Genomic DNA, 27500 nt, shown 5'->3' on the forward strand with positions numbered 1-27500 from the left:
TGTTGGAAAACAGGAATGCAAAGCAGTTTGTGACGTACATTCGAGAATAGACCCATGCCTCTCACATCACGGTCATGAATCCAAATTCCTGCTAGTTCTGCCTAGTTTACGTGGCTTGTACGGCACAGAAAAAGTGAAATTCTGGTTGACAATGTTGACGTATGTTTGCTTTGGATGAGGAGATCTATATTAGGAACAAAAGATATTTGAGTTTGCGTGCACTTTAAAAATAATGATGTTCTTTGGAGAGGTTAGCTCCGTGTGATACGTAATTGCTCAATTCAGATCATGTGACAGTATCAGAGGTATTGTTCCTTCATCTTGTCTCTGTCTGGTCAGCGTGCAAAACTGCACATTTTAAATAAAACCATTCCCCAGGTCTGCATAAAAAGAAGCAACGAAGCGAAAGATTTGTTGGCCACGGGAAAATGTCGCATATTCCACTCAGCTGTTCTGTATTCGACTTTTCTCGGACGTTCTCCACAACGGTATACCCCGACAAATTGACTGTCTTTTATCCACAGCCGTTATGAAAATATGCCTTGAGGCAATAGACTAATGATCTTTATTTCCTGGAAAAACGAAAAAAAGACAGTGGTTAGAGGATTCTCAGTCATCGATCGTCAATGCCCTCAGTCACAAAAATGTCTTTGCATGGCGTTATAAGTGATCGCCTTAGTGCTTTGCACTGATTGTTTGACGGCATCTTTTTTTACACGTACATATGAAATATTCACTTCTTCTTTTCTGTCCTCTACAAAACAAAAGCAACAAAGTTCTACAAGAGAGCACGAACAAATGACAATATTTCAAAAAACATGTTTTAATTTCTTCTTTTAACTTCCACTTTTTCACTGAATTTACACTTCGCGTGTATCACCCTTTGAATAAATAGAGAGGAGGTTGTGTACGAGAATTTGGGAGTTCTCGCGACGACAATAGCAACATTAACATAAAAAAACATCACTTCCATCTCTTGTTCAAGGTGGACAATCCTATATCTGGCCAAGGCAGAGAGTGAACAATAGGCCTTTTGCAACTAACGATCACATGGTACAAAATCCGCCATGCTGGAGGGCAAGCTCATTATTATTCCCCCACTGGGACATTAAAACAAAGAGACCTGAGCCGGTAAGCTTGACTTGCCTTTGTTTTAATGTCCCAGTGGGGGAATAATAATGAGCTTGCCCTCCAGCATGGCGGATTTTGTACCATGTGATCGTTAGTTGCAAAAGGCCTATTCAACCCCATATTAGGTAATGAAATGCGTGCTGCTCGTATAATATCATTTTTTTTCCCATTCAATCGATATTGTTGTCATTTTCAGGGGTACCCAACGTCAATTTTCGGAAAACATCTGTTCGGAAGACGATTTGAAATCTAGAATTTTCGGAACATTTGTTGTAAAGTTTCTTTCTTGCATGCCTGTCCTAGGATTCTCGAACATCTACAAAAAAGTATAATTGCCCATTTTTAATGGGTTTTTTACCCTAAAAAGGTCACCTAGAATTTTTGGGAGCCTTTTTCCTGGCTGAAATGTTCGAAAAGGCAACTTTTGATACCTATGATTTTCGGATCACTAGACTTCCAGCTAGGAAATCCGAATTTTTAGGGGATAAAAATATGCACATATCTACCATTTAAATACCAGAATACGTTTAACAATGCTATGCTTAAGTGGTTTTGAACTATATTCTAGTTGGCTGCCCCTGTCATTTTGTGGCCTTGCAGTTACAATATTAGGGACTTCCAGATCTACGACGCGGTCGTCAAACAAAAAGGCCGCAAAAGAACAATATCATTGGTTAAACGAGGAAATATTATCGTGCAGCACGTGCAGCACGCATTTTTGCGGTAATTTTTTTGCACAACAACGACGTGAATCACCAAATTTGAGGTTTTGATGACAACTCTGATCCCGCCCGTGTATGCAAATTTACTTTTAGGATACATCGTCCACATTGTATGGCGCGAACGAGATGCAATAATCGCAAAAACTTACAATCGAGCATTGCTGAAGACGTCGGGGTCGTTGATGTCATAGTTTACTTCATGGATGCTCTTTTCGCGCAGGCGTACAAATGCCAAAGACAGTAAATTTAAGGTAAGGTTGTTAAATGTAGTCGACGAAAACGTTCGTTATTTGGGGAATAACCAAGAGTCGTGCGCGGCATCTAGCGAAAGACATTACATTTACGATATAAGACTGAAAAGAAGTTTCAAAACAACCATTGCGCGTTTGTTTGGCCTTAAAATATGGTAAAGACAAAAGTGCAGTGGACAGGGCGGGAAGAAAAAGATTATGAGGGAGGGGTCCCTTGATATTATCATACCAGATGTGGCAGTCCCACACCACCAAGCGTGTGTCAGGTGTCCATTGGGTCATCTTTTGATTCATCTTCAAAGGCTCGCTTCACTCCACCTAAAATACAAGGAGGTAAATTTCGTTAATGCTCGCACTGAAAACCGTTTGTTGCACCAGCTATCTAAGAAAGGATCTAACCTCCGTGCAAACTGACGCAACAACTCCCAACATTGTTGGGAATGGTTGGTTCTGCAGATGTTGGATGTTGTTGGCAGTTGAGTGCAAACCGACGCAACAACTCCCAACGATGGTTGCGGTCGCATTAGCGAGTTAATTCTAGTGTTAAAATCAAGTTCTATTGTTCAGCGTTCCTCTACGGATTCAAAACACCAGAGAGTTGACACTTGAGTAGTGTCTACACTAGTGTTACACTAGTATTTCTCTCAAGTGTGGCCCCGACCGATGTAAGGACGTGCAATGTATTATGGGAAGGATACGACCCATAAGACTTTGTTAACTTAAAAAAAAAAATCGGCTGCCATCTTGTTTTCAACATGTTAGGAGACCATATTTAATGCGCGTGCGTGGCCCCTACAATGTTGGAAGAGAGCTGTGCAAAAGGATCCAACATTGTTGCACCACGCTGCGGTAATGTACACTGATGTATGTCACTTTTTTCAGCCAAAAAAGTGTTGAACACGTGAAAGACTTAGGGTCTTAACAGAATTAAGGACAAACTGCTGTCTTTGTAATTTTCATCTCCAAACGGTTAAACTTTCAAGACTATTTAGAATAAAGACTTCAAACCGTAGGCCCCGTATCACAACCCTTCAGCGTTCATAAACTGCGTGAAATGTTTGTCAGCAGTGTTTTTTAAAATTTTGTTTCTTTATTTCAACTGTAACCTTTCGTACATTTTCCATTGATCCTTACCCGCAAAAAGAGCCGGGCTAAACGAGGTGGGTAGGAAAAATAAAAGATTACAATAATAGGGGTTGAGACAACAATAAAGAGAAGAGATACACGTTACGTTATACACGTCAATGTTAGATTAAAATGACAGGGAGTACATATATTACAAAACAAATGTACGATTTGAAAGTAAGCTGAGAAATTTCAATATAATATTTACTAAATAGTAAATATAAATATAAAGTTTACTTACTTACTAAATATTTCAACTAAAGCATGCACGACAACATAAGTATTCTCTTGTATAAAAGTATCCATTAGCCGATTCTGAAGGATGTCCTTAAATTAGACGACCGATACTCAGTGAAGTGTCAGTGAAGTATCGGTGAAGTGTCGGCGAAGTATCGGCGAGGTATCGGCGAACTAAAAACTTTATCGGCCGACGTACATCTCGACCGACATATCGACCGATTATCGCTCGAGTGTCGACCTGCTATCGACTGACTCTCGACCGACTCTCGGTCGACATATCGGTCGAGTGTCGACCGACCTTGCGACCGACATAGCGGTCGAGACTACTTACAGTAAACATGATCCAATTTACATTTAGGTAAAGCACGATCACTGTCGGGAATACAGGTCCTGTCGGGTGGTGAGTGATGATGACAATCACGGTGACAATGATAAGTGCTTTATAAAAGTGACAAAGCTTACATCGCCGGGTACAAGAACGCTACGTATTAAAGGCCCACCTTCAAACGACAGGCTTTTTGACTGTTTATTTTTGTTATGGAAATTCGCATTGCTCATCGTAGCAATCTCGCATGAATCTCAGCTTTGGCGGGGTTTTCATATATGAAAATGGTTCCGCGGAACCCAATGCCCGTCGGTTGACAGTAAATCAAATCCAATCAGAAAAAATCAAATCAAATCAAATGTTGGTTTTTGAGGAGAGCCTGGGAAAACAAGCGTACCCGGAGAAAAAATTTCCAGAGCAGAGAAAAAAAAAACAATTTCGACCCAAATAAGCATCTAGTCCACGAAAGGATCCCCGGCCACAATGGTGAAAGATGAGTACACTTCAGCATTGATTGCTTGAAAGGCTTTTATGGTGTAGAAGATCACGGTTATATAAGCAGAAATAGCCATAAGTCAAGTGATCTTTGACGTGGGCTAAAACACAAGACTAAGGCTCTAAAGTAACGGATAATTTGATAATACCTTGATGTAGTCTCTCTCCTGCCGTTCTTGCTTGATAATTTGCCAAATATATTGGTTCATATTCCTATGAGAAATGTATGTTACAAGAAATTTAATGTTGGCTTTTACCCGTTCACTCCTCAAACGCTCCAAGGTTAAAATCGCCTCGCGTTAGACAGAGTAAAGTCTAACGAAGTCTAACGAAATCTTTAGGAGGCAGTGTGGCCCAGTGGTTAGGGCGCTTGCCTTGAGATCCGGAGATCCAGGGTTTAAGACCCGCTCTAACCATTCGTTGAATTGGATCCTGGTAGTTCCTAGTTCAACTTCCCAGCTGCACTTGTAAATAGCCAACTGGTTTGCCTCCGGCCAGTTGGGATTCTTAACAGTTGTTGTTGTTCTGTTCTGTCGTTTTGTTGTGCTTCTTTGGCCCTGAAAAGCCCCTATGGGGAGCGGTCAATTAAGTATGTATTGTAAACTCTCACTCCCAGGAATCAACGGGTTAAAACTGAATTGAAACAGCAAACTCAAAAGTGAAAACTAAGGAATACAAAATAGTAATTTGGGAACAAATTAATTCTCTATTTATCTGTGAATTAGGGTGTGAATCAAATCAAAGTAAAACAGAAATGTTGGATTTCTTTTTTGATGACAGAGAAAAACCAGAGTACTTGGAGGGAAGACATGAAAATTTGTCTTTATCAAACAAGCTGTTAGACGTCGCACTGGCAGCGTAAAAAGGTCAGATGGCTGATATGTCCACGATATTTCAAGCGTTAGCCCTTCGTTAGAGTGAACTGAAGAATTGGGGGTAGTTTTGAGGTTACATTATGAAAATAAGGTGCCATGCTATATGGTACTGAAAAAGTGGAATAAAAAGCGCTCATTAATTCCACATGGATTGAGAGTGACGACTTGAAAAATAAAATTTAGTTCCATTTTTTTTGTGGCTCCCTGTGTTTTTTCCCTTGCTGTAGGGAAAGGCCACAAACTGTTATGTTATTGATGTAGAGGTTAGTGCGGTTGAAATGGCGTGCAAGGGCTTTCAATACATATCAGTGTTTTTTTTTCATTTCAATATCACAAAGAGAATTACAGGAAAGGTAGATGTAGGCAATAGCAAAAACTCTGGACCACCCTAAGTGTCGCCTCTTCAGCAGCACATCCAGCATTGCCACTTAAAAAACATTGACCACAAATGTTCTAACATTTGGCTGTCGCTAAACAAATCATCTAGTAGTCTATTTGAAACGTGAACCAACCTACCATAAGTTGTTGAACAAAACCTTCATTTGGATTAATGCAAAATCGTCTCTGTTGCACATAAAGAAATGCTTCTCTGGGGAGGAAAAAATATTGACCTTTAATCTACAATAGCAATAACCCACTGACTATTGACTATTGAAATTAAACAGCCCCTGGATATGCATTCCTCTGTTAGAGAAGCACTTACCTATAAGTTAATCCATATGTTTCCATAATAAAGGCAATCATTAATGCGGCACTGAAGATAGACGAAAATTTAAGTTAGTACTGTAAATATTATTAAATTTAACAAAGTTGTGTTAGAGGGTGGAGCTTGCACAAGACCTTAAGCAACGAATTTTTCAGGCAATACCGCGAACCGCGAACCTCGGGAAATCATGTAATCTTGTCCTTGCCGTCACGTTTGCAGTCTGCCGTTCGAGTTTCACCTTCAAGACACCGTTTTTGTGGTACACAGTAAGTGATTTACGTCAGCGTTTTATAGCCAGAGATCAATCAGACCTCCCGTTTGACCATATCAGTCATGTTGTTACATCTGTTTGCTATCTATTGGGAACAATTTTGCAGATCAAATATACGTTTTGGGAGAATTTGAACTGCTTGATTTGAGAGCAGTTGTAGCAATGACAAATCCAAGATGGCGGAACCGATGTGCATAACAAGAATGGCTTGCTAAAAGTTCAAAATCAAGCTAACCTCTAATGACAAACGACTAACTGCAAACCATGGTTTGCCGTTTGCGTTTATCAATCACCTGGGTGGTATAGTGTGGAAACCTGGGAACTGGGAGGCAAATCTGAGTTGCCTAATGTCCCCAACAGCTTGAAATTAAATGAACTCATTGGATAACAATGCACTGTATATACAGCTCGTCAAGTGTAACGCAGGCATCCAGAGGAAACACTCTTCTATTTCTGTTTACTGGTACTTTAAAATAACTTGACCAAGATTCACATAATTATTCTTAGAGCTGGATTAAGCCTACGTCAAGATACCTGTTTCCATTTAATAATGATGATAATAATGATAATGATAATGATAACAATAATAATATTATAATTTAATAATGTAGGATTTATATGTAGCTTATGTAGGCCTCATACGACCCATCCTGGAGTATGCCAGCGCCATCTGGGACCCTCCAACTCAAAACCTAATCCAGGAACTCGAGAAAGTCCAGCGTCGGGCTGTGCGGTTTGTTACATCAGATTATTTTAATTATGAAGAGGGAACAATTACACGTCACCTATTGAAACTGGGCTGAAAACCCCTAAGAGACTGCAGAGATGCAGCCACCTTATGTCTTTTCAACCAAGGACTTAACCAACTGGCGAACATTCCAACAAAGAATCTATCCCAACCCTCAAGACATTCCCGCCATATGCATAATAAACACTTTAACGTTCCTTTTGCTAGAACCAATATTTTCAAATTTAGTTTCTTGCCTAGAGCAATCAGGCTGTGGAATAGATTACCTTCTTTTGCAGTAAATTCTAATTTAGACATCGCGGCTTTCGAGGTCCTAATCAAGGAAATGTAATTCTTATGCGCTGTGCATATATATACAAACTTGTAGGTTGCATTTATCATTAAAGTGAAGTGAAGTGAATAATATCGATACAGGATTGTAATTCTTTTTTTAGGGATTAACAGGAATTGGTTATGTTTTTTGGGCGCCCAAATTTTGTACTGGGTTTGCAAACAGACGTTTCAATAAACTGCTAATAATAATAATGATGAAATGATAATGATAATGATAATGATAATGATAATGATAATAATAACTTTGATATTTACCCAGGAAGCTCCATTCACCCGAAAGTGGTTTTCAGGGAGCTCCTGCATCCGATCGACTTGGAATTTAGAGATGTTGGTTTTTTTTCCATAACCTTAACTTATTTTCAGTTTACTAAAACGGCTGAGTACAGATGCCCCAAACTTGCAAAATACCAAAATCCTACAACCCATAAAAGCCCAAAGGTAAAAGAGCACAAGGGATCCTGGTGCATCTACACATCATTCTAGTCTTTCATGACCACAATTTGGATAAAATTAATTAAAATTGGGGCATTAATTAACTTAATTTCGTGCATTAATTAAATTAATTTAATTTAACTTAATTTAATTTAATTTAGTGCATTAATTAATTTAATTTTTAATTAAAAATTGGTGCATCTTCACATCATTCTAGTCTTTCATGACCACAATTTGGATAAAATTAATTAATATACAAGTGGTTCTTGCTGTTAATTCCTGACCATAAAATTGTGCTGCCTTCAAAAAGCATACAAATCAATTCTTATATGAATTACAGTCTGTACTTCATTAATTTTCATCCCAACTGGTAATGTATATACAGTTAAAAAATCGACGACAGAGAAGTACTGAATATATAAAGTTTATCTACTACATGCCAAGTAACGTTAAGATTAGACCAATAATTTATTGGAATGAAGAATTGTCGCCAACCTTCTTGAAATTCCAGCTGTTCCATGTAAAAGTACCTTTCCTAATAAAAGATAACAGCTTTAGAAATAAAGTACATAACAAATACAAGTTTGAGTTTCAAAAGTACAAATTTTACATAAAACTGTATGGTGAGAACTTGGATTTACAAAGTGAAGTTAAGTCCAATAAGTCAGTTTGAGTCAGTTTGAGTCAAAGTGTCAGAAATGCCATGTTCTTTGGCCCCCTTGCACATGCATTGTGCATTACATTTAAATCACCTTCCATTTAAAATAACTTTAAATGGAATACAACAGCAATGAAAAGTTTTGAACAAACCTCCACTGTTTAAACAATCATCGACAAAGGCTTTAACCTAATGAAGAAAGAAGTTAAACAAATTAATTTTTCAAAACCAACTACCGTAACAGTGAGACCAAAATCATTTTTACGTTATGGAGAGCCCATAAAGCAAGCATTTCTGTATACCTTTGGAAAATGTGTGATTATATTCTCTGTGGGTGAATCTGCCACATTTAGAACTAAATAACTGAAAAAAGATTTTAAAAAAGTTACAATGTCATGTTAACGATAACATTATTATAAGCAAGAGAGATAATGATGCTAAAAATAGCATAGATGATAATGAACTTTCCTTAGGTGGTGAACTATCCAGTACTAGAGGGCTACAACAACGAATGGGTTCAATTTTTTTCTTGTGAACTAAACATTATCCTTTCTGCACTGTCACATAAAACGTTTTTTTGTAACAGTGTACATGTATTAACGCATTAATGAGTAAAATTGTCTGGCATTGGACAGAGTAAAATATACAAGTCTTACTCCTAGGGGTCAACGGGTTAAAGAGAACTAGACGTGGAAATGTCAGCACTCCTTTATTACTTAAGAATACTAAATAAATAAATAATTCATGCTTAAGGATGGTGCCTACTATTGTTATTGCGCATACGTTCTGCGCATCTCCAGATACCCGGATTTCCTATCGGTAGTGCTTACTAATGCAGGGATATTTTTGTGCGGTTTACAGAATTGGGGGAAGCCACGCATTTTTCAGAGATAATTAAGCTTTAATTTGGAAAGGAACCCCATACATTGCTTTGTATTTTAAGGCTTTTTACTAATATTTTGATTAATTATCTTTGAAAAATGCATAATTACCCCCAATGTTCTTTCTGGATTTTAATAGTATTTGTTGAGATCTGCTTTTCTCGCATATCCATAAAACCGCGCAAAAATACCTTTGAATTAGTAAGCACCGTCCTTAAGAATAATTTCTTGGTACTTATTTTAAGTACTAAAAATAGACCTTAAAATTTAAACTCAACTACTTACTTAAAATGTTCGGGAAAATTAGCTCGAATATAGTGGGCTTCGCGCTCATGTCTTATACAGACAACATGAGATATTCCAACTTGCTTTAACGCATTTAACTGCAAAAGAAAAATTAACACGAAAACATCAGTCAGAAAATACTGTATAAACTTGGAGAGAACATATAAAAACATGGATCTGCTTTTCAAGGGAGTATTTTGAAAGTAAAAGTACTTGACCTTTTTGTATATACATGTATGAATAAAACGTTTGGTAACTAGTAGGTTCTGAAATTACTTACATGCATTCACTGAAACTCAGTTCACCCACAGAGTGAAAACTAATCTGAGAGAAGAGCTGAAACAATAGATTCCAAAATTTTCGGATCCAGCAAAACAAAATTAATGTCCGGTACAAAACAATGAAATATTGCAACTTGTTCGTTGACCAGTGATGCTTTAGTGATTGTTGGGTTGGTTACTGTAAATTATCTTGGTGGTCCCAGTTTCAGTGAACGCACTGTAATTACACTTAAAGTGACCTACTAAAACTTAAATTGAGATGTTAAAGGTAAACTCCAGCTGCACAGAAAACAAGGTACAGTGTCACAAAGGCAATAAATTTTAACAATCTTTATTTGACATGTGCAATCTTCTTAAAAAATGAGAAAGTTTTCTTACTTCACTATTTGTTGCAGCTGAGTATGGACCCAGATAAACACCTGGTACGATTTCCTGTCAGGAAAGCAACAGCACAGCAAGAAATAATGAAACTGACTCTGTCAAAATAATGATGTCACATACACCATGTTATTGGACCTGTAAAATTTGGAACGACAAAGAATACCTAAAAGGCACATATTTTTTTGGAGTTCTGAAGATATTTTGGCCATATCTTAAAACACCCTTCTCAATCTGCAAAAGGTCATATTATACATGTTATGGTTCAATTTTGTATTTGGTTCAATTTTTTTCAATCCAGTTCAATTTAGATTTTCCTTTGTCTAGTATTCATTATCATAATCTGAAACAAAGGAAAATCTAAATTGAACTGGTTTGAAAAAAATTGAACCAAATACAAAATTGAACCATAACATACACAACATTAAAAGTTACATCATTCTTATTATAAGTGTGCTGCCCCTATCCGTAATTCCATTGGAGCCACCATGGTAGATGTCAAACTACAGTAGTTGTTAAACAATGGGTGAAAGTATGACATCTACATCTACATCTACATGTTCCAGCACTCAGCAAAGTCTCTTTTTGATTTATGGCTGTTTCTGCTTAGGTGGCCTCATACACCGTAAACCTTCTTTTAGAAACATCACTGCCAAGGAGGCACCTTCTGCTGGAGAGAACAGGACAGTCACAATACCAGGGACTTAATCCCCTAATCTTTTCGAATAGTGTGTGGATTGTTTAACGTCCCACATAGAACTTATGAACATAGAAGATATTTGTGAGATGGGGCCTACAGTTTATAGTCCTTATCCTAAAAGACTTGAAAGTCTAAACATTTGCAAATGTCATTACAAAGGCAGCACTTTCTCCTCAGTTATGTTAAGACCCTGAGTGTTGATCTGGCCAGGGTTTAAACCCGCGACCTCCTGCATGACAGCCTGATGATCACCCAACCAGAGTCCTTGGCAGGATTTGAACCTATAACCTCTGCAACATCCGTCAGATGCTCTACATAATAACAGCACTACAAGAACTCTGGGCAGCATTTGACTGGTGTTACAGAGGTTGTAGCTTCAAATCTTGCCTAGGATTCTGATTTTTCAGTTGTCCTTCGGCATGTTGCCAAGTAACTTGTTTATCAATCTTCCCATAGGCGCATTACACCTTCAAACACTACAATTGTTGCGTAGTAGATGCCATCGCCATTACAGTGCAGATGCAATATAGCTGCAAAGTTCCAAATGAATACAATTTGGCTTCAAATTTCTTTTGTGTAAGGTGGCTGAAACCACTTGAAAGAAACGTTCTTATTAGAAGAATTAAAAATCACTTAACAGCAATGTTATGGTACCATATCAAACATGGATTATTGCTGAAAAGGATTCGGTCATTTTTGTGACGTAAAAAGTTACCGTGGCGACAGGAAAGCCCTGCAAAAACACCCAATATTTTGGATTTAGCTGTTTATATCTCAAAAACGAACTCGGTGACCCCCATTTTATATCTCTGAAATGTGATCAGCATACCTGAATAAAACTTTCTGCAAAGTTTAAAAAATTCCCTGGAGTGGATTCAGAGCAACCTTAAATAATTGAAAATTTAAGGTAGCTCTGAATCTGCTCCACAGAATATTTTTAAACCTTGCAGAGAGTTTCATCTTGGCCTGCTGATCACTTCTATCTAATAAAAAATTGGGGTCACCCAGTTCGTTTTTCAGATATGAGCAACTAGAGCCAAAATATAGGGTGTTTTTGCAAGGGTTTCCTGTTGCCATGGTAACTTGTCACGTCACAAAAATGGCTGCATCTTGTTCAAAAATAATTGATGTTTCACATGGTACCATAACATTGCTGTTACGTGATAAAGTGTTGTAGTGTCAATCCTTGTAATAACAAGGTCTCTTTTGAAAGTGTTGAAACTGGTTTGAGCCACCTTAACTTGGAAAGTCAGTGGAAGAAACTGGTAAAGAATTTCCAAATCTTTCCCTTAGCAATGACCTTTAGTCCCCACCTTAGAGAAAGAATAGTGGTTCCTGCTTTTAGCTGTGCAATTTATTGTGTTATGGAGCACTTGAGATAATTTAGTCAGAAGAGCATTTTAGGCTGGAGTTGCTCCTGGCACACTCTCCTCTTTCTATCATGCTCCCCAAACTTCCAATGTGCATGACCATAACTAGATACTGTACATGGATGAAAGGGATAATTTCTAAAGAAACTGTACTGCTGCATCAGGAGGGACAGAAACACAAAAAAAAATTTGGTTTTACCAAATGACTTGACGAAATACAATAAACCACTTTATTATATGGCAAGCAATTCTCAGGCTAAATAGAACACTCTGATTGTCGGTATTCGTCAGGATTTTACAGTATGGACCATTCAACAAATGGAGAAGTGACTGATCGCACAAAGAAACGATGTCATATGATAAACAACTTACTAACCTCACTTGCTTGGGACCATAATGGGGAATATTGGCACTCGGTCATTTTTGTACGGACCTCACACTACCATGACATGGGGCCAATATTCCCCAGTATGGCCCTCACACTCAGTTAGTAAGAGGTTAGTACATGTATGTGAGAGGGAAGGGTTAATTACAGCCATGACCAAAGGCTAAATGCTTGAAATGCCAGCTCATAAATCTTCCTTACAGACTGAGGTTAATTTACATGTACTTTAAAGTGCCCCTAACCCCAAAATATTTTTTTTTTCGCTAAAAGAAATCTTTGCACCTGTGCGAAACGCATTGAGGCCATTTTTTCCTTTTCCTAACAAATCCTGATACCCTGCTTTGACGTCACAAATTACTTTGCATGCATGTTTACAAAGAGTTAATGAAATGTAAATCACTTTGTGATGTCAAATCAGGAATAGACCCACTCCCCTTCTGACTCAGTCGTGAACAAAGATGCTTGGTTTTTTGCAAGTTTTGAAGCCTATAGAAAGGCAGGATTTGTCAGAAAAAGGAAAAAATGGCCGCATTGCGTTTCGAACAGGTGCAAAGAGTCGTTTTAGCGAAAAAAATATTTTGGGGTTAGGGGCACTTTAAACAATTGGTTTGATAAAATCAAATTTTCATAAAATAGATGTACACAGCTAGGAACAAACCAAGTATGTGAAATAACAAAACTAACTGTACCTGCATTTCTCTCCTCTTTGAGTACGTCCAGTCCTATGTAGCAAAACAATAAGTTAAAAACACCTTGTTAGCTTCAATAACCCATTGAACCCCTGAGAGTGAGACTTGACAGCTTTTACCATGTCTAACCCCATACGATTTTACTGGTCAACTGGGCACGCCCTAGGGGGTTTCAGCTGTCAATGGGTTAAGCAGATTTATAACAGTTACTATCTCTGAGATTTACATCAATGTAAAATAACGTTCAGATACTTTGAGGTTCAGGTATTTTAATCCAGTGACCTCTGAACCTGTCCCCACTGACAAGTAAAATCGTCTGGCGTTAGACAGGGTAAACATGATCAAATCTCACTCCTAGGGGTCAATGGGTTAAAGGTGACATTGTTTAAAACAACATTTTTAATCCCCTACATCTGGGTCTGGTAAATGACACTGAAGCTTTCCTGTAATCACACAAGTCCACATCAGCCTTCCTGGCTGCCAATTTGTAACCTGCATTACCAAATAAAATGATGATGATGATGGTGATGATGATGATGAGAAACTACCATTGTTCATTGTAACCCATGCTTTACTCAACGAAAGGTCTGTGGCACTGACAACATTATAGGGAATATGTAATTTTACGTGTTGTGGAATGAATCATTTTATGGATACATTATGGACAATATTAGCAAGTGAATAGGCTGTGTCACTGATTGATTGACGGAAGTAATGGACTGACACACTGATTCATTAACTGATGAATTAAATGATTAATTACCAATTTATTGATTCACAGGTGATGGGTATTGTCAAAATGACTACTCACAGACGTCGGTGTTTGTAAGACCACTTTGGCATCATTTGGGTATTATTGTCATTGCGACCCAAATGATGTTGTAGGAATATCAGTTCTTCAAAGTAATCAAAATTTTAATGTAAATTATGTAAGTTTCGATAGTAAACAACGATTATTTTGATGAATTAAAAATTATGACTAGTTAACGAAATTTTAAACACCACTTACCACCAACTCATCTTTATTTGGTATTTCTGGGAATTCTAGCACGGGTACACATTCAGGACTCGTCGCAGATTGCATTAAGAAGAATCAAAGCTCTCGATTTGGTGGGAAACAGGACAACAGACAGTCAAGAATTTAAGAAATGGTGAACCGAAACTCTTCTTCGTCCCAGGCCCCAAAGTTTGAGCCTCGTCTTGAAGATGAAACACAAACAAAATGGGGGATGTTGAAAGGCGTTGGACAGATGCACAGCTGCAAAGCGACGAAGTTTCTAAGAAGGATATTGTCAAGTTTTTGCACGAGCATGCATCGTTTGAGGTACCCATAAGCATCTCCTAAGATTTTGACAGATTTTTGAGAATCCGTGTATGGTGTTTTTGTACTGTGGTTTGAAAACGACGTTTTTTTTTTCTGGCTCGAGGAACAATAGACCGCGTGCAAGATTATCGATAAACGGAACAAGGGAAAGACTTCTTTCGAAGAAGTTTAATATTGAAAACAGATGTTCGTTCGGTTTGCGATCAAGATACCCTGTTCATGTTTTTCGCTATTGAAAAACAAAACTCCAAAATTGTCGCGTGCCATTTTTTTATGTTTGCCCTGCCCCCACTCCACCCACTGTCCGGCATGCCTCAACCTACCCCGTGTCCAAGTGGGGAGGGGAGGTGAAAGCTACAGGGAATACATCCCATTCCATTTTCACCATGCTCTCATCATTGCACCAGCCCTGCTGCCTTGTCCTTACAGCATAAACTAATCCTTTTATTTATTTATTTTTTAAATCAGTTCCTCAAAGAGCACAAGCTAAATGGTAAACTCAACAACATTGCAAAGTCAAGCAAAAAGGATCATTTGATTGACAGCTACAAAAAGCTGTTTGAAGTCAAGGTAGTGATGATATTGAGGAACTTAAGCGGAAGAGAACATTTCAAGTGCCAGGACAGTAGTGTCTCCCAGATTTTTTAAACTAATCATCTCTAAAGGAGAAAAGATATTTAGCAATATAAATGTGGTTATGTGACTAAAAGATAAATAAAAAGGGAAAACAGCTCACTTCCAGGTACCGTCCATGTTTCAAAAACGCAGGTACTTAATTAAGCTCCCTATTATTTTCTTATCAACCTGAGCCAAGAGCAACCAGTATTTTTGGGATCTAAAAATATTATTGCAGTTTATGGACGTAGCAGTCAGCTTTAAAATGAATTTTATGCATAATGTAATTTTGAGAGTCCTAAAGACCAACAAATACACTGTAGTCTGCTTCTTAGCCATTTTTTGTTGTGTCTTGGAATGCTTCCTTTTCTAGTTTGTTGGTTTGTTAGTGAGGCAATTTTCATGACGCAACGAAGAATGGCGTGTGAAGGAGATTGTCCACCAAAGTGGTTGAACTTGTAAAAGGAGAAATTCAGGGAAACAAACACTAAAATTATTGTCTTCTGTTAGCAAGCAGGAAAATCATTTAAATCGTTTAATTCTTCAGGAATTCCGCACAGAAACTGAAGCCAGCCTTGAAGATGAGTTAAAAGAAGCTGCAGAGCAGGCTGCAGCCATGCGCCTCTCAGAAAAGAAAAAAGAACGGAAAAGTTCAGAATCAAAAGACTCCAAGAAGGAGGTGTGTCTCATGGTTGTCTGGTTCAAAATGACAAGTTGATGAATCTGATTTTACTGCGGAATCTCACGTTCAAGTGCTAAGCACCAAACTGTGTTTTGGCTTCCATTGGCGTTGAGTTCGAATGTATGAATGTACTGTGAGAACCAATTAGATGCTGATTGGTTGGTTATGTCATGCATCAAACTTGATTTACTTTGATTGATGGGTGGAAGCCAAAACGCAGTTTGGCCCTTGGCACTTGAAGATGAGATTCCGCAGAATTATGAAAATCGCAGTAAGGGCAAATTACTATCATTAACCTCTTGATAAGTGATATATTCTTTTGATGGTGGCCTTCAGATGCTCTAAATAGAACCCAACTGCTTCTACGATTAGTCATTATTTAACCTATGTCTTTTCTATAATTATTAGCACTAGTACTTTGTTATAATTAGGAATGAGCTGTAGGAGACCTGTGAGTGCTTATTAGGTCATTAACCTATGGTGACATACACCTTGTCTGCTGCTATGATAAAAATTATGTAAAGTATTTATTTGTTATACTGCTGTACCATCACCTCTTGTTGGGAACACTATCAATGATATTATTAATGCCTTTATTCTTTATGAATTTGAATTATTCAGGAGCCAAAGTTTACCAAGAAGATTTTGAAACATGGTGACAGGACAACATTTGCATCCAAAGGAGACAGGGTATCATGTTTCTACACTGGAAAACTAGAAAGTGGAGTTGTGTTTGACAGTAATGTGGCTGGTGCAGGTGCAAAAAATAAAATGAAATTTAAAATGTGTAATGTTTTATCTCAAAAATGAATAAATTGATAGATGAATCACTGTATGTGATATTTAGTAGGTGGCAGAGTAGATTGAGCACCAATGGCCTTTTAATTATAAAGGAGGCTTGAAAGAGTTTACCACAGCTAACAGTGGGTTTCCCATGGAAAACATTACAGCATTGTTGATCCTTCCAGTAGGGCAACATCATGATATTTGTCAAATACTATTGTCAGGCAGTTTTTTGAACGTGTTTCCTAGGTCCAAATCGTTGCCATGGTAATAATGACAGAACACTGTTCAAAGCCCCTTTAAAAATTAGTTTTTGTAGAGTATCTTACAAGCTAATTTGGTGGCCCTTTGGACGTAATATGAGAAAAAACAATCTTGTAGGAGAACTTGACTTAGTGAAGAAAACAGTGGCCATTCTTGCCAGCAGCCTCATGCTATTTTTGTGAACCTTGCTCAATGAATTTCCTTGTTTTTTTTTCCTGATGTTGTACTCTAGCTGGAACTGGTAAGAAGAAAAGCAAGGAGGAAGGAAAGCCTTTCATTTTCCAAGTGGGAAAGGGACTGGTCATCAGAGGGGTATTCAGCTAAAGTTGTTGAATTTTTATTTTAAGTGCACTGAAAACACTTAGTCATCACATAATCACCTTAAAGAACTTAGATCGCAATCATCCTGGTGGGTGTAATGACCTGAGAGGACTGTTGTTTGTGACATGAAACTGACTGATGTTTTCAGTCATCTTCACATTAACCCATTGACTCCCAGGGGTTCCCCATGGACGTGTAAAATTGTCTGGCGTTAGACAGCGTAAATATTATAAAGTATGGCTGGTTCAGGCTGGCTTTGAAGTCAAAGAGTTAAATCACCACCCATCGGTGGCTCAGTTGGTTGAGCACTGAACTGTCATGCAGAAGGTTGTGAGTTCGACTCCGGCTGGACCAACACTCAGGGTCTTAAAATAACTGAGGAGAAAGTGCTGCCTTTGTAACGACATCTGCAAATGGTTTGACTCTCTAGTCTTCTCAGATAAGGATGATAAACCGCAGGCCCCATCTCACAACTTCATAATCCTGTGAGACATAAAAGAACCCGCACACTCACAAGAGTAGGGCATGGAGTTCCTGGTGTTGTGGCCTGTCCTCTGTGGTGTATCATGGTTGGGAGGGTAAATGTTCGGAGATAAGTAGCTATATGAAGCTACTCTAAAATCTGAAACTCAGGGTAAGCTCAGGAGGAGGAGGAGAAATAATATTGTGTTGCATAATGTAAAAAATCTTAGTGCAAATGTTGTTGTAATTTGTAATGAAATCACTCCTGGCACGAATCATCCATTCTCAAAAGCAATCAATATCTAAGAACACTAGTGGACATTCACCTGTTTGAAATAATTAAAATAATACAAGGTTATATTCTAACCATACATAAGTTTCTTTGCTACTACCAAATGTATGATTGAAGATGTTGGAGTGGAATATATATTTTTGATTACTTTGCTATCCCAGTACTAGAAGAGTCGTATCTTGAGCACTTTGCTCGGCAGCTTTTATTCACAACTTTATTTTATTTTACATTTTTGTGTGTTAAGTGGGATGAAGCTCTGATGGTAATGTCAAAGGGTGAAAAGGCAGAGCTGATTATCGAGCCGGAGTGGGGATATGGCAAAAAGGGGAACATTGATGCAAAGTATCCTTTAATCACGACAACTGGAAGATAAAAATTCCATTGTAAAATTAATGGCCAACACTACAATAGAGGGATTCTTTGAGAACCATCAGGTAACTTTGGGACTTTTTTTGTATATCTTCTACATGTATACAAATGACTACCCTGAAATTGAGGCTGGGAAAAATATGGACAACAGGTTTTATAACGTCCTAAGGAAAATGTGGTGTCGAAAAGGCAAAGGTAAAGTCACTTTACCCCCGCCCCCTGTTGAACCTACGTTTTACAGGTATTTAAAGCTATAGCTATGTGGATCAGAGGAATGTCGAAACAGATGTTGAAATCACCGAGGATTGAACTGGGACATTGGTAAACCATGAAACACCGAAACAGCGTAACGACCCCACCTTACATTAAATTCTAACTGACAAAGGTTGGATTTTGATATTAAATATCGTTTTAGGCCTAAAACATTATTGCTCCTAATTAATAATTGAGATTACGATTAGGGAGGTGTGGTGGCCTCATGGTTAGTGAGCTCGACTCCGGATCAAGTGGTACGGGTTCAGGTCCTGGCCGGGGACATTGTCTTGTGTTCTTGGGCAAGACACTGAACTCTTGCGGTGCCTTTCTCCACCCAGGTGTATAAATGAGTACTGGCGAATGTAATACTGGAGACAACCCTGCGATGGACTGGCATCCCAGGAGTTGATCAGTATTTTATACTGTCAAGTGCTACCCTCGAAAAATAAAGTTCATTATTATTATTATTATTATTATTATTATTATTATTATTATTATTATTATTATTATTATTATCCCATCCAGGGGTGAGTAGAAATACTCTTAGTTGCTTCATGCTACAGAAACTGGAGATAAGCGCCGGCCTGATGGGCCTTCTAGGCTCGTAGCAGACTTTACTTTACTAAGATTAGGATTAAAATGAAGATTGAGATTAGGAGCAATAACGTTTTAGCCTAATTAGGCCTACAACGATAAGTAATCTCAAAATCCAACTGCCTTATCTATCATAAAATTTATGGTAAATTAATCTCAAAGTACCATACAATTTTCTTGTCATGGGTGATATTCCTACATGTTACTTTCCATCAGTATAATTATTTTTACCATACTGCATGCTGTGTAATTGCTTTACTATGCAATTCCTTAACAATGCAACTAGCATCCCACCACAGTCCAGGCTTATCTTTGAAGTGGAGCTTGTGGATATTATATAAAAATAGCAGCTCCCGCTCACCTATATATAGTAGGGAGAAAGGATGATGGAACAAGAAATATTGGAGGTCTACCTTAATTTTGACATATCTTAAGTGACATTGAGTACTCAAAGAGATCTCTGGTTTGTACTTTCTTCGTTTTGTTGTACGTTTCAGCAAAACAACTTGGCCTTGCAAGCATTTATGCAACGATCGAGTGGAAAAGTGATATTTTGGGGTTCATTTTGGAGTGACAGCACAATAAAAAAATCAAGTGTGTCTCGTATGTTAACAGCTAGGTTTCAATACTCAGAGGATGGACCATGCTTTTGGTCAACAGAAAGACTTCATAGGTTATTGCTGCCTATTATTATATGGCACTTGTTTCTGGCCGTTATAACGTGCGCTCTGATTGTCTAAGAGCAGCTAAGGACCAGGGCATTATTCTCCCACAGGCCGATTATGGATTATGCAAATCATTTTTTCCTTTTTTAGAACTGTTCTGTTAGCCATGTAATAAACAACTTAATAACCTTGACAGTTCCTTTGTTACAGCAAAGTCTCAAACCTCAGCCTAGCTGTTGACGTCGCTCGATGCGGCAAGGCCTCAGTTTGAGATTTTTCTGTAACCACCTCAATCTCGGTAATATGAAGTAGTTAATATTGATGCACAATTTCACTGTCAGGTTATACAGTAATTTATTAACTAAAGTGTAAGTGTGCAACAGGACACGGATGCAAGGAAAGAGATACAGGTCTTTTTTCTTTTATTATAGGTCTATACCATACTTGTGTTTGCGAATTTAAGTGCCATTGAAAAAAAAAAAGAAAAAATAGACAGGCCAAATTCTAGGCCTTTGTTCCAAGTAGAAGATTGTTTATTTTGAGTTTACGTTTATCTATTGAATGGTGTCATTGAAAATTTGAAAGAGCCAGCGCGCTGGGTGAAGAAGAAAGTGACATGAAAGACTTGATCAGTACATTATTTGACAATGTGTACACAATAGATTTAACAGGTAGCACTGGGGTTTAGGGCTTTGACACTATTCAACTCATGTCTTACGTAGTTAATTCACAAATTTGATTGGCTGAAATTGATTTTCCCATCTAGACGGGCATCTTGACTGGTAATATTTTGCAGTGAAAAAGTTGCAAACTAAAATGCAAAAATATTGAGTACTTTCTTCTACCAATATTTCTTTATGGAAGTGCCAAAAAGCACAATGAGAAGAAAAGGTCAGGAGGACGAGCAAACTTTGGCAGAATTAAGCTCAACTCATCGCCACTCATTGCCGTTTGCAAGCAAAATGTCAGTTAGTACAAGCAAGTTACATTAAACAAATTAAATTGTTCTTGTTTGCCATTATAAACGTCTTATTAACCGAGGTTAGTCAGTCGGTATGGGAAAATCTTGACCTCGGTCGTGTGTACAGACCTTGGTCAAGATTCTCCCATACAGACCTCCTGCTCGGTTAATAAGAGGTAAATACCAATTTTTATACGTGCCTCAAAGTGTCCCCTTGCTCTTCTCCTCATCTTTAACATCACTTATGTCGAGGAATACAAACTATTAGTATAAATACACAGGTGATTATACAAAATCGCGCGCTCTCGTTGGCTCGCTATCTCATTATCAGCTGATAATCACCTCGATGGACAAAATGGCTGCCAGTAGTCGTTTTGCCACTGTAAGTGAAGATGATTTTGCGTTGAAATGGTTTTTTTTTCTCTTTTTTGAAATAATCACCTGTGTATATATACTAAAACAATAATTATTATGTCAGAAAGAGGTTCCTTTTATTCTGCTTGTCAGGGAAAGATTAACAGCTGGATAATGTTGGTTTGACATAATATTGTTAACGAAATGGTCTTGAAGACCTTCCTAAAAGTTAAAACATTGAACATTGCTAATATGTTGTATCATTTAGAGCCATCATTTTACCACCGTTGTTAGACTAAGTATGTTAAACCAAACAACGAACATTGCTACCCAGCAAATGTTGTTGCAGAATGTTGCAATATTATTCTAAGCTAGAGCTTAGTCTTAAGATTCATGTGTTCTTAATTCTCGTTAATGAGTATTTCTTCATTTACCGAAACATTTTCTTCATTTACCAAGCTTACAGAAACCTTTTAGCCACCAAGCTTTTGTGTAACAGAAGTTGATTTTGAGTTCTGCCTGTGACCTGAAGGCAGTCAAAATGTCTAATAAATACTTTGTTCCTGAAGGCAGTCAAAATGTCTAATAAATACTTTGTTCCTGAAACAAATTCCTGTGGTTCACTTTATTTAAAACAAAACTCTCATGAGCTGGCTATATAAGCAAAGTTAATTGTAGCAAGCAAAGGTTAACTTTGTTATTCACTGTGGAAATAGTTCTTTTATCATCGTTGCAGCTAACTAAGCAATTTAAGCAGCCTGAACAATACAGGGTTGAATGCAATTCAAACCCACACGACCAAATGCGATTCTTCTTAATGAGCTATCAAGTTAGCTGGGACCTGGTCAGTTTGAGTTCAAGTTATGTGTTGCAAGAGGTGAATGAAAATGAATGATTTTAGAATATATTAAATGTCATATATTAGACGGCAGGTATTTTTTACAGGTCACAGGTCAGGTTTACAAGTCACTGTTGTAACGATTCTAAAGCAACCCAAACCCATTATTAATGCTAACCATAGGCCTGAAAACTATTATTTTGGCCTAAAGTATTAAGGAAAGGGTACAATGATCTGTAAAGCTGAGCTGTGACCTGTCAAAAATACCTTCCTTATGCAGAGATTCCAACCCTGTCAAGTGTAAAAAGGGAGGTTTTAGGAATGGGTGTAGCCATGCCCCCAAGCACCGCAGGCCCGAGCCTCTTGGGAGGTCCAGGGTATGTTCCCCGCGAAAAATTTTAAGATAATTATGTGCCTCTAAGATGCCATATTTCTTGCCTTTCAAGATCACAGTCAATGAAAAATGGTGGAGTTTTTAACAGGCAGTGAAAGCTAAGGCCTATTGGTCCCTATCACATCTTTAGATAACAATGTTTGCTTGCAAGGGGAAAGAAGCTAAAAAATAAAAATGGGCAGGAGTTTGGTAAAGCATTTGGGTTCATTTATTGACAAACGCAAGCTCAAATTAAACACAGAAAAACTGCAAAGAATCTTGCTAAAAAGGCTGGTTAAACAAAGAAAGCATCTTTCTTTGGCAAGGAAGAGTTTCAAAGACTGGGAGAGAATTAAGCAAAACCGGGAGGCCAGAAGTATTCTCCGGAAAGGGGAGGTTTCCGGCCAAAACGGGAGGGGGGGAGGGGGGGAGGGGGGGGGGTTGGAATCTCTGCTTATGTTTTAACTGTAAAATATGGACACAAAGTGAAAGTTGGAAAGATTTTTGCAGTTAGATGAGAAAATTTGCCGTAAGTGTGAATCCTGTTCCAGCCTTTTTTCGGGCTTCCTTGCCACTGCTCAATGCCATGATCTTTCTAACTTTCATTTCTTGTCCATTCTGCAGTTAAAATCCACGCGGGTTAAGTCAGACAGTTTACCTCTTGGTCAAACAGTTTGAAGATTAGGCAAGCAAAACACAGAGCATTGCACATGGAAATGGCTGCATTGATTCTGCATGTTGCCTATTCTTGTGGTTTTGCCCTCTTTTAGATACTGATCATAATTTTGAGGCCAGTTGGGACGGCGGTAAAAAGGAAGGAAGGAAGGAAGGTACATGTGTATCACTGAACTGAAAAAGGTGTTATGTGGCCTCCTTGACTGGTGGATGTCAAGAATATCAATTTTGTGTCATGAGTCCCTCCCAGGGGTTTTGGGGAACAAGGGGACAATGACAAAATATCTTAGGGAACAAGGGAACATAAACAAATTTAGGGATCAAAAAGCTGGGAACAAGTTTGAAAGTAATTTCGGGAACAACGGAACACAAGCAAATTTTTGAAGAGAACAAGCCCCACCCCCCCCCCCCTCTCCCCACCCTCCCCCCCACCCTCCCCCACCCTTCCTGGGAGGGACTCTGTTCTGGTATGTGCAGCCCCAAAGAGTATGCTTTTTTAGCCATTTTGGTCTGACTTAGGGTATTGATTTTGAACCTTTTGGTCTGAAATAGGGTATGGTGTTTGCACTCAAGTCTTGAATTGGGTATGTTTTTAGAAGAAGCTACCTCTTCATCGTTAGGCGATAAGACCGTCAACAAAAGCCCTTCCCAAGGATTGGATTTTTGACAGCTCAAAGCCTGTCGTCCATGGGCGCGCGTGGGGCACCATTTTAGCGCTCAATTTTCATTTCCGCTCGTCTCCAACCTACACAGACCTTAAGATGTTGCGTCGACATCCCTTATTGTTCTAATACTTTGATCATGGCGACGCGAAGTACCTTTGATCTCATCTGAATAATTTCTAATTAAACACGGAATCTCCATGAGCGGGCTGTCTTTCCGGGAAAACGTGTTAGGCAATTCGCAACAGTAAGCCTTACAGGGTATGGGTAGAGTGAGCAAAATAAAATGTCGATTCGGCATGAAATATTAGCTTCCTGGACGGCCAATATCCAATTATAATCCATAACGAAACTTTATAGTGCGTTTTATCTAATAATCCGAGATGAAGACGCATCTCTGCAAATTAAGTCTCATCCTTTCCTTTTTATGATATTACCCTTTCCTCACAGGGATTAACATACCGGGCAAGCCTAGACACATCCCTCGGGTGATCCCTTTGTTCGTTTGGCGGCTCTTTCGCACGACGATGTCGCGTTTTTAATCGCGAAAGTTTTGCAGTTAGTGGATCTATGACAGAAACAGATGGTCAGCTGTATGGGGTAAGATCTTTATTTCTAAATTCTGTGAAAAAAATGTACACGAAGAAAAAAAGTTATTTTATAGAAAGACGTTTTTATCGACTAAATTCAAATTTAATGCACGTTTTTAAAAGTGAAAGCCTTGTTTCTCTCTGGAGAAGCGAAACCTCGCCTCTCTGATATCGAAAGAAATTATTTTGGGAAAATTCTCGCCGTAAAACGGCGTTAGTTTGTCGTCTTTTGGGAGAAAAAAATAATGGGTTAACTCCTATCGATCGAGTCGGTTTGTCCAGCTTTCCGTGGTTGTGTCATCGTTAAAACATGAGCTAAAAACTCACGGAAGGTCGGAAGGAATATTTTGCTTAATGATGGGCTCAATATGTTTTTGCTCAAAGGTTTAACCAGAAATTGAGCTTTTAAATCAATACCTAGAGAAACTTTTAAAACTTCAAAGTTTCCGGGGAAACAAGAATAAATATATCCCGTCGAATATCCATGGGAGCCGTAATGCCAAAAAATTGCCATTTTTCAAAACGTTTTCCAAACAGTAACTCATATTACTATTTTACCCATTCAATCGTTTCAGCTGGGAGGAATTCCGATAGCATTTTTTTCTGCTTTCTTTTTAACATAAGACAGATTTGAATGAGACCAATTATCTTATCTATGTTGTTTCTGAAGAGTAAAATTCAGTTTTCAATAGCTTGCAAACAAATTATTCAGTTGTATATATATTCAAGCTCCTTTTTAAATGAACTAACCCTTAGGCAACTTTCTGATTGGTTGCTAGAAATTGTTTTTCATAGGCAAGGAAATTTAAGAAATTTCAAATTAAATTTGCTCCAACTTGCTGTTTTCTTCAGTTACTACAATATTGTAATATTACAATTATGGGACATTTTGGTAGTACAGTGTGTATACGTGTAGATCAAGACGTGTATATTATCCATAAGGGATGAACTTTGGCAAAGATTTTTATTACGTCTGTTTAGTTCGTTTAGTATAAAGACCAGCATCAGATATAATTTACCTCTATTTGAACTGTGTTGTTCATTGTATCTCCCTTGACGACATAAATAGCTTGTCTACATGCATAAATGCATCTTGTGCTCATCTTTATACTTGTTGAACTAACCAGATACTCTAAAAATGTTTTCCTAAGTTTGGCCTTGTCAGATAATTCGTTTCATGTACTTTGTACTGCCTTTACTTCAAGCCCAGTGATTAATAGAGGTATGGTGATCCATGTGGACGAATTTCGCATCTCTGATATTAAGAGCATCAATTTAGTACCTTTTATAGTGGTGCATTGACCTTGTATCCAGTGCTCAATTATTGTCTGTAACCACGGGAAATTGCAAAGCTATGAGAAAATATTTCCGTTCATCACTCACCAACCCTGTTAAAGGTGTAGAAATACTGTAAGACCATTTTGCAGCATGATATTAAATATAAATGCCTTTCGACTTTTAAAATCAGCACTCAAGTGCATATGCATTTCACACGTTTTGATTGGTCAACCATTTCTCTCCTAAGAGCGGCCCTCAAATAATTTTGATCTTTCTAATGCCAGGTGATTTTATTTGTTAAGGAGGGAACCCAGGGTTAACAATATCATGAGTCACTCACTTCTCCTAGTAGTGAACGAGAAACACAGGGGCTCCCATAGGAATAATTAGTATACATAATTGTTTCCGTTTCTATAATCCATCCGGTCATCAAGTTTATGTAGGATATACTTAAGTTAACTTTAATATAATTTGCTTCAGTTATAACGGAAGTGGTGGATATTGTGAATTTTGGAAACATCTTTTTTTCTCAGGATCTTGTTATTTTTGAAAACTGGGATGACTCAAATTAAACACAGAATTTCAGGCTCTCTGTTTTGAACCAGAGGTACATTAAGCAGTGCTGGAAATAATATTTCTTTATTCACAGGACGTATGTCCTTTCAAATCTTCCTTTTGGTCGGACATTTGACAAATTGGACCGGACATAATGTATTGACTGACAACACCTTGAAGAAGAGAACTCAAGATGTGCTGGTGAGATGTTCGGTCATCGTGTCCAATCATAATGTGAAATTGGCCAAACATTTTCAAAATTTGGTTGGACAATGTCCGATGACCGACTGTTATTTCCAGCACTGTTAAGGGAAGTGAACTAGCGATGAACAGTTTCCTTTGTTGTGGTTTGGCAGTTTTAACTTTAGCACTTAACTAGTGACAATTTAAAAAAGCAAAAAAAAAACTTACTTGCAAGTCTGGGTGGCTTTCTGAGTGAATCCTTGGTGAAACTCCTCGTTTTGTGACAGTAACGTACTTCATTTCTTGAAAAGGGCTTTACCAATAAAAGAGAGGTGTTTAAAATTTTGGATTTGGTGGGTTTTGGTAAAAATGTCCAAAATTGTTTGGGAGTTTGCCTTCTTGAAGTACCAGTCTTTTTTGTTTTCTGCCTTTTTATACCTCTTGAATAACTATTGTTTGTGCAAAAATTACATTCATTATATTCTGCTTACTATTAGAATTTTTAATGAAACATAAAAAAAGAGTTAATTATAAAAAAAACTACCTTTTGAATTACAAGAATTAAAATTGATTAAAATTCATGGGATCATCTTATTCTTTCCGAACAGACATGTAAAGTGGATTCCTAAAATGTTGTTATCCTAGTCATCTATCAATTATAGTATCACAAATTAAGATCACGTTAAACAGATTAACTTGTCATGCTCTCATGAGTATGACCCAGTGAACAATGTGGAGTGGCCTCCCTTCGGGAGTTCAAAAATTAGATGCATCCATCCATGAATGAGGAATCTGCTCTTTTTTTTTCCATTCTGGTTACGTTAACTGTTGTAGAGTTGTTGCTTCATAGCAGTACGTAGTTTATTGAATGTGTCAGTGAGGCTCTTGGCGGATAAATTAATATCTTGAATAAGATCTTTGACAACTTGTTAGAGATTAACAAGATGAAGTTATGTTATCCAAGTTCAAAGACCATTTACAAGGTGTCAAAGACACATGTAAATTATGGGTTTATTTTATTCACTTGGCATTCAGTTCTACTGATGGTATTGACAGAATTCCAGTGACCATTGTGCTTGTCTGTGTTGTGGGGTAAAAACGAAAATTTAGATCAGGTTAGCCTC

The 27500-nt window shown here is 37.9% G+C and overlaps 3 protein-coding genes across 4 annotated transcripts in view; 2 read left to right on the top strand and 1 right to left on the bottom strand.

Annotated features, from left to right (window-relative positions):
* Positions 1-25772, bottom strand: part of LOC138014210 (serine/threonine/tyrosine-interacting protein A-like) — a 26476-nt gene extending 704 nt beyond the window's left edge. The window contains exons 1-13 of one of the 2 annotated variants that reach the window (XM_068861237.1): positions 25643-25772; positions 24233-24338; positions 13282-13314; positions 10138-10191; positions 9479-9576; positions 8615-8675; positions 8465-8501; positions 8150-8189; positions 5868-5918; positions 5681-5753; positions 4439-4502; positions 2334-2422; positions 1-572 (exon numbers count right to left, since the gene is read on the bottom strand). The exon at positions 1-572 is cut by the window's left edge and continues 704 nt beyond it. In XM_068861237.1, coding sequence (XP_068717338.1) covers positions 2367-2422; positions 4439-4502; positions 5681-5753; positions 5868-5918; positions 8150-8189; positions 8465-8501; positions 8615-8675; positions 9479-9576; positions 10138-10191; positions 13282-13287 — 540 coding nt within the window. In that variant the 5' untranslated portion in view covers positions 13288-13314; positions 24233-24338; positions 25643-25772 and the 3' untranslated portion in view covers positions 1-572; positions 2334-2366. Of the gene's footprint in view, positions 573-2333; positions 2423-4438; positions 4503-5680; positions 5754-5867; positions 5919-8149; positions 8190-8464; positions 8502-8614; positions 8676-9478; positions 9577-10137; positions 10192-13281; positions 13315-14290; positions 14465-24232; positions 24339-25642 lie in introns of those variants that run through there. The other variant, XM_068861236.1, reaches the window with a different exon arrangement.
* LOC138014209 (peptidyl-prolyl cis-trans isomerase FKBP3-like) lies at positions 14475-21832 on the top strand. Its single transcript, XM_068861235.1, has 7 exons — positions 14475-14605; positions 15074-15175; positions 15768-15899; positions 16524-16659; positions 17182-17261; positions 18269-18366; positions 19529-21832. Exons 1-7 carry the CDS (start codon positions 14504-14506, stop codon positions 19581-19583), a joined length of 705 nt encoding a protein of 234 aa, XP_068717336.1. The 5' UTR covers positions 14475-14503; the 3' UTR covers positions 19584-21832.
* Positions 24233-27500, top strand: part of LOC138014207 (E3 ubiquitin-protein ligase pellino homolog 1-like) — a 20770-nt gene continuing 17502 nt past the window's right edge. The window contains exon 1 of the mRNA XM_068861232.1: positions 24233-24370. Coding sequence (XP_068717333.1) covers positions 24341-24370 — 30 coding nt within the window. The 5' untranslated portion in view covers positions 24233-24340. The remainder of the gene's footprint in view (positions 24371-27500) is intronic.

The sequence above is a fragment of the Montipora capricornis genome, chromosome 8, assembly GCF_036669925.1.
Source record: "Montipora capricornis isolate CH-2021 chromosome 8, ASM3666992v2, whole genome shotgun sequence".
Lineage (NCBI taxonomy): Eukaryota > Metazoa > Cnidaria > Anthozoa > Scleractinia > Acroporidae > Montipora > Montipora capricornis.

Coding starts and splice junctions, on each gene's coding strand:
- LOC138014209 (XM_068861235.1), top strand. CDS start 14,504: ATGGGGGATGTTGAAAGGCGTTGGACAGATGCACAGCTGCAAAGCGAC. Junction 15,176..15,767: donor AAAAGCTGTTTGAAGTCAAG/GTAGTGATGATA, acceptor TTAATTCTTCAG/GAATTCCGCACAGAAACTGA. Junction 16,660..17,181: donor CAGTAATGTGGCTGGTGCAG/GTGCAAAAAATA, acceptor GTTGTACTCTAG/CTGGAACTGGTAAGAAGAAA.